Source organism: Protopterus annectens, chromosome 8.part0 (genome assembly GCF_019279795.1).
Source record: "Protopterus annectens isolate FY-2018-M chromosome 8.part0, PAN1.0, whole genome shotgun sequence".
In the NCBI taxonomy this organism is placed as follows: Eukaryota; Metazoa; Chordata; order Ceratodontiformes; family Protopteridae; genus Protopterus; species Protopterus annectens.
The window spans coordinates 444,442,200-444,455,930 of NC_056741.1; the positions used below are offsets into that span (position 1 = coordinate 444,442,200).

At 45.2% G+C, this 13,731-nt stretch overlaps 1 protein-coding gene across 1 annotated transcript in view; it reads left to right on the forward strand.

Moving 5' to 3' along the window:
- LOC122808865 (chromatin target of PRMT1) overlaps nt 1-13,731 on the forward strand; it is a 550,938-nt gene that overhangs the window by 323,091 nt on the left and 214,116 nt on the right. The window contains 1 exon segment of the mRNA XM_044079965.1: nt 797-916. Within this exon segment, the coding sequence (XP_043935900.1) occupies nt 797-916 (120 nt within the window).

Consider the following 13,731-nt stretch of genomic DNA (forward strand, 5'->3'; position numbering starts at 1 on the left):
ACAGCCACTTCAACTGCCTACCTTAGAGGAGTACCTACCAAAGATATCTTGGAAGCTGCAACTTGGAGTTCAGTGCACACCTTTACCAAGCATTATCACTTGCCTCTTTAGATGGCTTTGCCACTGCAGTGCTGCAGGGCCTCATAGCCACCCCAAGTCCTCTATAGAACCAGCCACCCTAACTCAGCTTTGGGATTCAACCCAAGTGTAATGACTGCATCAGTGAAACACGATGAACATAGTACAATTTTGTACCGACCATAAATGTAGATGTTAGTGTCTTCACTGCTGCAGTCCAGGTTACCCACCCGCCATCCCCTCTTTCTTAGCTTGGACTTATGATACCTTTCAACCCTATACAACCTATGTGGTGTATTTGCTGGTAACTGAAGGTTTTGTTTACCTCTATTGTATTTTTTACTACCATTATGTATGGCCTACCTATTTGGGGGCACCTGATATCTGGGGCAAGAAATACTGAAGAAAATGGCGTCAGCTGCATCTTGTATACCCCTGGCGCACTGACGTCGGGGAAGAAGCGACAGCAGCCGATGCCGGACCAAGACTTTGGAACTCTGGCCAACTGCGGGACTGCCTGACGGCAGGATAACCCAAGTGTAATGACTGCAGCAGTGATGACACTCTAACATCTACATTTATGGTAGGTACAAAACTGTACTTTGTGGTGGGGTTTTTTGCATTTCCAGAAGGTGTAAGTAAAGCATTTGTGTATTTTGGAGTTGTTTTAGAATTATTTTACCAAATTTTATGTGAAGTCTTTTTCTCTGTTATCAAGGTCAGACTTCAAACCGTGGTAGGGGTGGAGCACCTAGACTTGGTATGAGGCGTGGAATGAGAGGACGTGGTGGACCTGGCCGTGGAGGAATGAACAGAGGAACAGCTCGTGGTGGAAGAGGTTAGTATTTCCTTCTCATTTTTGCTGTAAGACCAATTATAATCTGAGTAACTGGAGTTTTGGTCAGTAGTTAAACCAGTGCATTTTTATGTGGGCTGTGGTCTTCTGTAGGATTCTGTACAGAGTCTCCAGTTGTGGTGATGCAGATTGTAGTGTGAAACAAAACACAATTTTTATGTGCATCAGGGGTGAAGACGGTCCAGCTGTCTTTATAACTATCAGACCACTCTCATTCATTTGGCCCCCTTGTTCCCCCTTCATTGATGTGAGGATTGATTTGGGAGGAACTATCAGTTATCAGGAGCAATTGGTATTTTTTTCTCTCCAAACCCTAGCTATACACAGTTTACTAGGTACCGGGGAGAAGGGGTACACAATGGGCTGTCCATTGGGCAACTAACTCCCATAAGGGGCTTCTAGACAGTCAATAGCTCTGTTCATGTAAACCAACAGACCCGATTCCTTGCAGTGTCTGGCATAGTTTGGAGCACTGCTACAAGAACAAGCTGACAGAAGCCAGGTCCATAAACCTTCTTGAAGTTTGCTACTCAGACAGCCTCTGGGCCCTTTAGGTGATAAGTTTACCATTGACTGAGGGCTTACACCCTAACAAATCCCCAACTCCCAGCTTCAGCCAAGAAACCTAGGTTTGAGAGGTGTAGCCCTGACTCCTACCAGCAGGGGATGTATGCCACTGATTTTCGTAATAGGGATCACTGTAGCAGTAGAGTCATTGTGCACCCTTTTTATTCCTGCTTGAGTCTTTAAGTCAAAAAGCTGGGTTCCACAAAGTAAATAGTAAGTTTGGGAACATTTCTTATTTTATCTAGTGGTTGCCGACATTATTGGCTCAGAGTGCTTAGGATTTTTTTTAATTGAGGTCCATAACATTTCTGGGGGAAATGGGCAAGAAAAAAGGGCCTAAATTCTACTTAAGGGCTACCAGTTAATGTATATTTTGTGTGGCTGCTCCTGTAAGCATTATTATATATTTAATAAGAAAACTGTGCTCCATCAAACCAGAAACTCAGTTTATCCTGGACCCTAAAACTAACTTTTGGCACTTAGTAGCATTCACTCGCTCACACAAACTCTCCCACATACACACAGACACATACAAACGCACTTATTTTTGTACCAATGGTAAGAGTCTGCTGGAGGAGTTGTCATTTAGGCAGCCATTAGAAGTGGTTCAATTTTTGCTTAATGTGCCTGCTCACAGCTGTTAGGGAAGGTGGGGCTTAAAATGAATGTCTGTGCTGGGTGGTCCCTCGTGTCTGTGAGGAGCTTCCTCCACTAATGTCAAGGCATGGTTAGTGCTCATACTGGTCTCCACCAGGTAAGTCGTACCTTTCCCATGTGCAGTACTCCACCCCCCACCCCCCCACCCCCACCCGGTTGTCTGGGCCAGGCTGCTCCCCTTCATTTATCCCTACTTGCCTGGCTCTTTTAGAGCAAGGGTTGCTAATCAAATTTTACTTGTCGAAGTCAGAGGAAGGACTTCCCTGTGTGCCATGGAGCCAGGTTTTTGATGTACAGCCTTGATGGAAAACTGATAAAAGTTGGTGCCTAGAGAAACTGGGTAGAGAGCATGAGACCATATTAAATCCTTCAGTTCCCACTTGGGACTGAAGATGCTTGGCCTAGTGAGATACTGTCATAATTAGTAAGTGTATCCCTGGTGTCCTAGCTCCTTTGGAGGCAGTGGTGTTCAGTTGTTGCAGCTTGCTAGGTCTGCATTGATGCGTATAAGACCTTTGGGACAAATGCAAGTTTCTGAGTGTCTGTGTGTCCGTGCACAGGTGTTTCAGCTGCTTCAGCTGCATCATCAAAATATTCAGGTCTATTTGGCTATTCTGATGTGCAGGGAGAATTAAACTCAGTTGTTATGCTGTGGCAGGTGTCTTCCTGGTTGGAAAGTGGAAACTTTACTTGCACTAGTTTTTGGACTAGTATTCCAGGGCTGCACATCTCCTTCACCACTTCCCAACTGTAGATAAAAGGCTGCAAGGTGTAGGATAAATGCCCATGCCTCCCTGCCTCTTCCCTCTTGCAGATATCTTGCCAAGCAAAGGAAGGGAAATGTTCTCCCCTAGATTGTACTTGCTCTGAAGAGGACATACTAATTTGAGATTGATATAGAGGATTTGGCTTACTGATAAGTCACACCAGAAGATTGTGATATAGATGATACTGTATTCTCTGACTGTTCCAGTGGTCCTCTCTTTGGAGTGGAACTCTGTCAATCTGATGATGGGAGTACAGTTTTCGAGAGGTCTGAGTACAGTTATGGAAAGATCTGTGAATCTGTTAAAAGGTAACTGAACTTCCTAGGCATTGAAGAGCCCAAGCTGGTGACTTTTCTCAATTGCTTAGTTAAACATCCATGTTAAGAAGTATTAAATGCGCATCTTGCAGGCCTTAGTCTGTCCATTTCAAATGGACTGATCATCACTGGAGGTAATTCCAGCATCATATCTTTTTTCCCCAAAGTTTGAGCTCCTCCCTTCTCCAGAACTCATTTGCTGCCTGCTAGTATCTGATGGATATCTGTGTTTATCTCATTAACAGCAATAAGCCCATTTTTCTTTCGCTTTTCTGGTTCTGCCATTTTAATTTCTATGGTCACTAAGTTAGCAAAATCAAACAAGACTTTCATCCCCTTTCATGTGTTAAGGGCTCGCCTGGTTCTCCCTTCATCTTTTTTTTCCAAGATGGGTCTTATTTTAGAGTACTTTCCGTTATCAAGGATTGTGTTTTGTATACATTTGTGATAACTGACCCAAAGTATTGGCTCTAGGGTGTGCTCGGTGATGCTTGGAATAGCTGACTGAGGTATTCATGTCTTAGATTAAGCGAAGTTTGGAGTAAAGTACTAATTTGTTAAAAGTAACAGTACTTTTCTGAAGTTACTGATGCTGTGGACAAGGCAACACTAGTGTTGATACAAGACCACCGCCACTCCATCAGATACTTGCTAATATTCATTGTATAGGAACAAAAAGATTGATTCTCAAAGGTTTTCCACTATCCAAAGAAAGAACAGTAGCAAGACTGGGAAGAGAGTGGAGAATGTTGGAGGAGACTAAGCAGAGGAATTCTGATAGGTAGATTTCCTTCCTCCAACATGCCCAGTAGTCTATTGTGCAGCCTCCCAACAAACTGTTGGATGTCTCAGCCATTCCTCTGGAAAAATGTAACAACTGTTACTGATTGCAGCCTGAGGAGGAAACGTGATTGGCTCTTCTCCAAACAAGAGTTTAAAATATCGGCAGTGTCATCCTTCATCAGTTTTATCTATGAAGTCAACAGTTTTTTAAATAACCTTCCAAATATGGATTGGGAGTAAATGATGAGGGCCTTGGTCAATGCCAAAATTGATTTGGGTGTCCTCTTTCCCTTTATCCAGGGCTTCTAGAGAAGACCTTTTCCTTGCATATCTTAAGTTCAAGTCCAGTTTTGGCAGTAAAGGTCTTTGGAGCCAAGGATTATACATGCACCTTTTAGTGTAGATGGTTTTGCTTCATTTGATGCAAGTCCTGTTGGTGTAAGTCTCTCCTCAAGCACTGTTGAGCGCTAGTAGACACCATGGAGTTCCGCGGTGGCTTGACTAAGGGATTGGAGCGATTTCTCTTGTGGGTGTTCTCAGTGTCTGTCATCAGTTTTTTTGACCCAAAGTTGCTGAAGCCATCCTCTGTGCTGGCTGCACTTTCAGTTCTGGGAGATGTTGGAGTCTTCTGACGTCTGTACAGAGGTCTCTGTTAGTCACTGTACAGACTGCCTCAGCACCCAGTAGTCTCAACTTTGGACTTTGAGTTTCTGGAATGGATAACTAGGCAGTCTCCTTCACTGATATTAGTGGATATGTCTTCTACTTGGGTTATTCCCTGTGGCAACTCCTTTTGAAGCTTTGGGTCTGTCTTCAGTGTCCCAGCAAGAATCTGTTTTGAAAGGCAGCTGTATATCTCGCCCATCAAGAGTACTTTTCCTCAGAGCACTCAAGTCCACTCAGCTTCCTTGTGAAAAAGGGGCACTTTGACTCTACAGTCTCCCCACTGCAGATGTGGGTCACAGAGTGGAAGGGGTTCCTCACAATCTCTTCAAAGACCTTTGATTTAGGGAGTACTAGGAAATTAGGCAGTGGAGATCCCTGGCCCATTAAACCCCATCCCTAGAAGAGAAGATTTAACCTCATTCTCGGAGGAGATTCTGAAAGTGGCATGTTGAATTTACTCCACTTGCATCTTGTGTGGTCTCTCCAGCTTAGCTTTGTGATGAGCCTCTCTGTGAAAATGTTTTGGCAAAACTCGTTATGGCTGAGCCCATTGCGCGGAAGTTATTCCGGATCCCCCAGTCCCCCAGGGGCAGACAAACTTTGATATAAGACTTTCCTTCCTAAATTTGATTGTAGTAGTAGCAGCCACCTGAAGACAACCCAGTGTTGCATCTGCTGGACTAGGATTCCAGAGCTGTGGCCCATGTGAGGACGTGGTTTCATGCTATGAACGTTCACTATCTGGGTTCTTGACTACGTGATGCTTCTTTCATGGACGCACCAGGAGCCAACTGTCTAGGTAAAGAATCATCGGCACATGCAGGTAACTACATTTCAAGTTTGAGAGTCATTGGAAATGTCTTTGAACTTTAGAGAGTCACAGTTGGAGCCATAATCAGATGCTGTATTTATAGGCTGCCAGCTAAACCCTTCAGAAGTTGGCCAAACTTCAAGAAGACAGGATGTTGCTACAAACAGGTCTTCTCTCAAATCATCCCTCTTCAGCAGTTCTGAAGGTTCTCGGGCTCATTGCAGCTACATTTCACTTGGTGCCGTCACAAAAATTTCACAAACCTTGCAGTGGACCTTCCATACTCTGTTTTGAGGACCCGTTGGATCAGATGACTTATTCAAAGCTTCTGAAAGAAGTGTACAGTTTGTATCTAATGAGCTTAAACAAATGGTGCCCCTTTGCCCTCTACAGTTGGTCAGTCGCAGTGGACTTGTCTACCTATCCAAGGGTATATTTTTAGGGCAGATAATCCGGAGGACATGGACATGACTAAGCCTCATTGCATGTCAGTGTACTGGAATTGAGGGCAGTCTCCCACATGTTGCATTTGAAATCCATTTAAATATGTCAGTGTGGTACATCAGCAGAAAAAGGGGGTAGCCATATCCTGTGGCCCCTTAAGAAGAGGATGAGCATCTGGGAGTGGGCAGTAGACTGACTGCTTTCTACGAACAGTACAAAACTTTGGTTGTGCTAGTGCTTCAGTGAACAAGCTCAGCAGGTGACTCCTGATGTCAGACAAGTGGTTCTTCAGGCTCTTCAGCTTGACAGCACAGATGAAATTCTTCGGTTAAAGTCTTGCTGCGATCTGTTAGTATCCCCAACAAACTCCAACTACATGAATTTTGTTTCTTTCCTCAGGAATGGATGTGACTTTTTGACATTTCCTCTGCTTTTCTCCAGTGGCATTTCTACAGAAAGCCAGGATGTTCATGTTTCACTGTTGAAGTCATCACACTTGGGTTATCTGCCTGCAGGTAGCCGTCAGCCGGAATACCAGAATCGTAGGATTTCTGTGTCAGATGCTGTCGTTTTTTCCATGACGTCAGGTCATCGGGTATAAAACACACAGCCGATGCCATTACTTCAGTCTTTCTTGCTGAGGAGGAGGCCGAAGCAGTTCGCAAGTGCCGGTTGGCCGCTACCTGAAATTTTCATTTTTGAGTTTGTAATCCTGAAGTCTTTTAAAGCTAAGTAACCCCATTGGGGATCCTTTTTTCTTGCTCTAACCGATGTCAGAAAAAATTAACAATCGTCTTGCCTGTGGAAAGCAAATGCCTCACAGAGATTTTCATTCTTACTGCGTCACCGGTTTGCGTCCCCGGTTTAGGCCCAGACCACGAAGTCCCTCGCTGTCGGTTTTGTGCCTTGTTTAACACCCGAACCATTCATTATTAGGCTGTCTGTGTCGCTAAATTCTCTTGTTCTTGTTCTCCATATTCCAAAATGGCTTCGATAAACAGTCCGACTACCCATCTTCCGAAAAAAGTAAAGTTAGACAGACCGCATAGGTCCAAAACTGCCGACGCTTCTGTTAAGCTAGTCACCAGTCTGCCGGTACTCGGGGGGGGGGGGGGGGGCGGCTTTGCAGCCCCTGATGCCCACTTCTACAGATTTGCAGGCCTCTGCTGAGACCCATTCGGAGTCCAATATGCTGCAAGATGCTTCTTCGACTGTGGAACCTGCGGATGTCTCTACCTTGGATGGGTCCGGAGCCGCTGTGCAGGCACTGGCTTCTGAGGGTGAATTCCAACCTACGTATGTTCGAATTAAACAAACTACTTCATTTTTAACTAAAACTACCGAGTTTCTGAGGCCCAGTGTACCGACAGCCAAACCGCATGCTCAAGCTCCCATGCCACAAAAACAAATGCTTAGAATGGCTGAAGACCTGATTGCCCTAATTAGGGGAAGCCAGCCTTCCCCTGCTAAGAGACAAAGAATTGAGTTTCATTCTGATTCTACAGACCAGGAGTCCGATGACTCTGACCCTTCTGATTATCAGGACATGCCCTTATCAGCTTATGAGGATTCATATGCAGAGGAATCCATTCCCTCTGCATTCCCTCCAGAGGATTTTTCTTTTGGTGAAACCTCTCGTACCTTAAGAGAGCATTTCCAATTGGAATGCCAGGGCTACCCTCAGTCCAAAAAGACTCAATTTTTAGAGTTGCCTTAACACAGGCCTCTAGCTATACTCCCTGTCCTGGATGTTGTAGATTGTTTTTATGGAATCCAGTCTTACCCCAGATACTTTACCCCTAGACCCTAAGAAACCTGACAGGTACTACAGAGTACCCAAATCCCACAAATTTCTGCAAGAATCCTACTGCGGATCCAGAGACCATTTCCCAGGGACCTAAAGCTATTACGGCTACTACAGCCAAAAATCCTCAGGCAGGGATTCCAGAGCTTTAGACCGATGGGATAAGAAAGTGCGTATCTCTGCAACTTTTGCCATCAGGATATTGAATTGCCAGTTTCACATGTTGAAGTACCAGCAGCATGTTATTAAACAAAAAATGGTGTTACTTTCAGATTGTGCAGAAAATAAAAATTTACAAGAGCTAATGCATTTTGCAAACCAAATTAGTAAGCATACTTTGCAGTGTTTCTTTGATGCCCTAGAAGCATCTTGCAGGGCTGCAGTCACTGGGTCTGTACTGAGAAGGCATGCTTGGCTGAAGGAACAAATCTTGCCAGATCATGTCAAATCCAAATTACTAGATGCTCCTTTAAGGAATGTTTATTTTGCACCAAAGCAGAAGAAGTTCTTAAAAAGATGGAAGAAAAGGCTAAATATATGCAAACTGTTAAAGAATTCTTACAAGTGCAACCACCTAGATTCAGTAGGCATTGGCCTTCTAAAAACTGGTCCTTTCCAGCCACTTCCAGGCCTTCTCAGACCAAACCCAGGGGAAACGGGCCACCCAGACTACAGTCTCAGTGTATGCAGAGATCTAAACAGTGGAGTGCCCCCACCTCAGAAACAGGGCGTGGTAAGCCGCCCCCTTATGGAAAAAGTTCACAATGACTTTTCAGTTATCCTTCTCAGTCCTGCCCAATTACTTGTGCCTCTAGGAGGAAAACTTGCCCTTCATGCAAAAAACTGGATGTCTATTGCTCAGGACAGATGAGTCCTGAACATTGTATCCCAGGGGTACAGATTCTACTTCCATATACTGCCAACCCCAAGCAGGTTTCCCGCCCTTCCTCCAAACCAGTGGGCAGAGGCTCAAAAGCATGTACTTTCCCTGTTCAGTATCAGAGCTATTCAACCTGTTCCAGTAGAACAAAGGTGGCAAGGTTTCTACTCTACCTTTCCTGGTGCCCAGAAAAGAGGGCTCTTGGCACCCAATCCTGGATCTGTCCACTCTCAACACCTTTTTGGTGGTCCCAAAATTCAAGATACTTACCCTGCAACACCTTCTCCCTATGCTAGCCAAGGATGCCTGGTTAGTCACTCTAGACTTAAAAGAAGCTTACCTGCACATCCCCATAAGGGAGTCCTGCAGAAGATATCTACCCTTCAGGGAAGGCTCTATGCACTATCAGTTCTCTGCACTTCCCTTTGGCTTATCTACTGTCCCCAGAGTATTCACAAAGTGCCTTGCTCCAGCCAATGCATACTGCAGGCAGAGAAATATCCAAATTTTCCCATACTTGGACAACTGCCTGATTCAGATGGGCAGTCAGGAATTTGCTACTTCAGCATCTGGCATTTGTAAAAAGCCTTCTCACTTCATTGGGGTACACAATCACCGAAAAGAAATCACAACTTTTGCCCAGACAAAAAAATTGTATTCCTGGGAGCAAGCTTGGACACAACTTCCCAGATGGCATTTCTCATTTCAGAAAAACAGGTCCGTCTGGCAAACTACTTCAAACAAATGGCCACCAGAACCCCGCTATCTGCAAGAAAAATAATGCAAGCCCTAGGGTTCATGGCCTCATGTATTCTGCTAATTCCATATGCAAGACTGCATATGAGGAAACTCAATGGTACTTAAGTCTTTGGTGCCACATTCTCAGGACCTGGAAATTCCAATCATACCTTGTCTAAGGATAGACTTCCTGTGGTGGGCAGAAGCATGCAACCACAACAAGGAACTGCTTTTCACTCAACCCCTCGCCTCCCAAACCCTGACAATAGACTCATCAGACTATGCATGGGGGCTCACATGGCAGGCAAATGCATTCAGGGCCACTGGAGCCCAGCCCAGAGTCTCCTGCATATCGATCAAAAGTAGCTGTACTGAATGCTCTGACAGCCTTCAAATACCTACTCCTTCCAGTATAGCTGCTTATAAAAACAGACAACACCACAGTTATGTTGTACATAAACAAGCAGGGGGAACCCTTTCATACCCAATCTGCAGGTTAGCCATGGCGCTGTGGAACACAGCCTTGAGCAACCAAGTGCATCTACAAGCTCAAGCCCTGCCAGGCAAACAAAATTCACTGGCAGACTACTTAAGCAGAAATCTAGACCCACACGAGTGGAAATTGAAGCCCAACACCTTCAACCTTCTGATCCAGAGGTGGGGGGACATATGAGGTGGACTTAATTTGCCTCCCCGAGAACACCAGTTGAGCAAATTCTGCGCCAGGAACCCTCACAGCTGGGCTTGCAAGGTGGATGCCCTATCCTTTCAGTGGGAAAACCTCTCAATTTATGCCTTCCCCTCTGCCCCTCCTCTCAAGAGTACTACTCAGGATAAAACAGGACAGGCCAAGGGCAGTTCTTATTGCCCCAGAGTGGCCATGCCAGCACTGGCACCCACTCTTGTGCAATCTGACAACAGTGCCACCTTGGCACCTTCACCAGACTTCCACCCTGCTCACCCAGCAGGAGCGACAGTTTTTGCATCTACAGTTGCAATCCCTAAACCTTGCAGACTGGCTTATCCTTTGCTGAGGGTTGCTGGTGGAGTGTTCAAACAGGTGCTGGACGTCGTTCTTGAAGCCAGAAGGCCTAGTACTTGGAAATACTATGCTGAAAAATGGAAAAGATATATTGTTCTCGAAATCTCTCTCAAGGGAAGGGACACAGCAGTGACCTCCTTACCTTTAATCCTGGATTACCTAGCGGAGCTACTCCATAGAGGCCTGTCATTCTCCATTAAGATTCATGTTTTTGCCATTTCAGCTCATTGTGATACTGAGCCACCTCTATTTTCTCACTCTCTCATCATACAATTACTGAGAGGGGCTAACAACTTAGGGCCCCCTAGGAGAGCTCCCACCCCGGCCTGGGACTTTAACTTTGTACTGGAAAAGCCCACGCTTCCCCCTGCAGCTTTAGCAGAGTTAAAATTCCTCTCTTGGAAAATAGCCTTGCTTTTAGCCATAACTTCAGCAAGAAGAGTGTCTGAGTTACAGGCACTAATGGCTCTGGAAACCTTCATTATTTTCCATGCTGACCTGACATGTTTTTTTAAGCAGTGACCCATGCCTGTGTGTGGGTAATGCTGGATTTACCAACGGTTGGTGTGGTTTGTTCATGAGGCCGAACCCCGAGTGGCTAAGCAAAGACAACTGTGGTAAATCCAACATTACCCACACCAAGAAGTGGGTTATTGCTATTGTACAATGACATTATTTACAAAAAAAAATACTTACTTTTCTTAAATAATGGTATTGTATAATGCCTCTGTGCTGCCCTTCCGCAGTGGCAGTTCTGCTGTACAAGATGTTAGTGTTTCACTGTTGCAGTCATTACACTTGGGTTATCCTGCTGGCAGGCAACCCGCAGTCTGCCTGAATTCCAAATTCCTGGTCCGGTGTCTGTTGCTGTCGCCTCTTCCCTGACGTCAGTATGCCAGGGGTATAAAAGATGCAGCCGATGGCACTTTCTTCTGTCTTTCTTGCCGCGTGGTGCCCAAAGCAAAAGCAGTTCGTAAGTGCCGGTCGGCCAACTCCTGAGATTTTCGAAATCTAATTTCAGATCCGAAGTCTTCAATAAAGTTAAGTACCCCATTGGGGAAACTTTTTTCTTGCTCCAGACCAATGTCAGAAAAAGTTAACAATTGTATTTCTTGTGGGAAGCAAATACCGCATAAGGATTTTCACTCTTACTGTATTCCTTGCCTAGGCCTTGACCACGACATTGCTAGTTCTGTTTTCTGCTAGATTTAACCAATGCACTATTAAGCGTCGGTACGATTTTCTTTTCATTATTTTGGCAGAAGGTTTAACTACATAATGCCGTCGGAACAACAGACTACTGGAATTCATAAAAAAACGCAAGGATAAAGACCAGGACAAGCATCCGAGGTCCAAAACCGACGAAGCTTCTTCTAGGCCAGTCGCCGGTGCTCAGTAAGGTGCTTTCGCAGCCCCTGACTCCCGCTACCTCAGAGCCACAGGCCGCCTCAGACACCCACGTGGAGACAACTAGGCCTCTGGATACTCAAGGCATTGGTCCTTCGGAAATTCCTCAGATGGGTCCGGAGCCGCTGACCAGGCATCAGCTTCTGAAAGCATCTTCAGACCTACACAACTTTGTCTTGGATGCTGAAGGTAGGCTTTATATAAAGTCTAAAACAGTTTTAAAGACAAGGAAACCAGTACAGCATTCTCCAGGACAGGCTTCTATGCCTAAGAAACAGATGCTCAAAATGGCCGAAGACCTAATTACTTTGATCCAGGGGTTCCCATCCCCCTCCTGATAAGAGGCCTAGGCAAGACGCTGAATATGATTCCTCTAACTCCAATTCTGATCAGGGATATTCTGTTCCTCCCTATGAGGATTCTGATGCTGAAGATTCTATTCCTTCAGCTTCTCCTCCGGAGGGACTATTCTTTTGGGGAAACCCAGCATACCATGAGGGAGCATTTCCATTGGGAGAGCCGGGATTATTCTGATTCTAAGAAAAGACTTAGAGAGTTTCTTTTACTTCCTCAGCACAGACCTCTTGCAATTCCACCTGTTCTAGACATAGATAATGTTTTCTTAGAGTCCGGCCCGTCTCCAGACTCCTGCCCCTGTCAAGCCAGACAGATACTACAGGGTCCCAGACACCCATACATTTCTTTACAAAAACCCTGCTGCTGACCCAGACCCAGAAACTATCTCACAGGGTCCCAATGGGGTTAAGGCTGCTTCTGCCAAAAGCCCTGTCCACTCAGACAAGATTCTAGGGCTTTGGACAGATGGGGGAAAAAAGTTTACACTTCTGCTACCTTGTCTGTAAGTGCTTTAAATTGTCAGTTTCATATGCTTAAATATCAGCAATATTTAATGTCTTTGTTAAAACAAAAAATGTTGACAAATTCTGAGAACAAAGATTTGCAGGATTTATTGCATGCAGCTTAAACAAGTGGGAAAACATACTTTGCAATGTGGCTATGATTCACTGGAGGCCTCGTGCACGGCCGCTGTTACACGTTCTGTTATTAGAAGGCATGCTTGGTTAAAGGAACAGAATCTGCCTGATCATGTTAAAGCAAAATTATTGGATGCTCCATTACAGCATGATACTTTGGTGTTAAGGCAGAGGGGGTGTTAAAGAAAATGGAGGATAAGGCAAAATCTATGCAGGCAGTAAAGGATTTCTTACAGGTACAGCCACCCAGATTTAGCAGGAACTGGCCCTCTAAGAATTGGTCCTTTCCAGTGTCAGACAGACCACAAAGAGGCAGATTCAGACGCCCTAGAGGCAGGCAACAGCCCCAGGGCTCATACAGGCCCAAACAATGGGGTGCTTCTACCTCCAAAAGTGGAGAAGACAAATCACAGCCTTATAGAAAACAGTCCCAATGACTTCCCTCTGCCAATGCCAAGCACTTATTTTTTGGCAGCACCCTTAGGGGGAAAGCTAGCACTTTTTTCACAAAACTGGCACAAGATCACCCAGGACAAATGGGTCTTAAATATAGTCTCTCAGGGCTACAGGTTCCACTTTCACACCCTTCCAAAGGCAAAAGGTATGCCAGAACTGCCACGCAATCAATGGCAAGAGGCACAAAAACAAGCTTAATCTCTCATGGACATGGGGGCTGTTCAGCCAGTGCCACAACAAGAGCAGGGGCAAGGATTATACTCAAGACTTTTCTTAGTACCAAGAAAGGACAAAGCCTGGAGACCAATTCTGGACCTGTCTATACTAAATACTTTTCTGGACATCCCAAAATTCAAAATGTTGACTCTACAGCAGCTTCTACCCATGCTGGACAAGTAGGCTTGGCTTGTAACTTTGGACCTCAGAGGCATACCTGCATGTCCCAATCAGACAAACTTGCAGA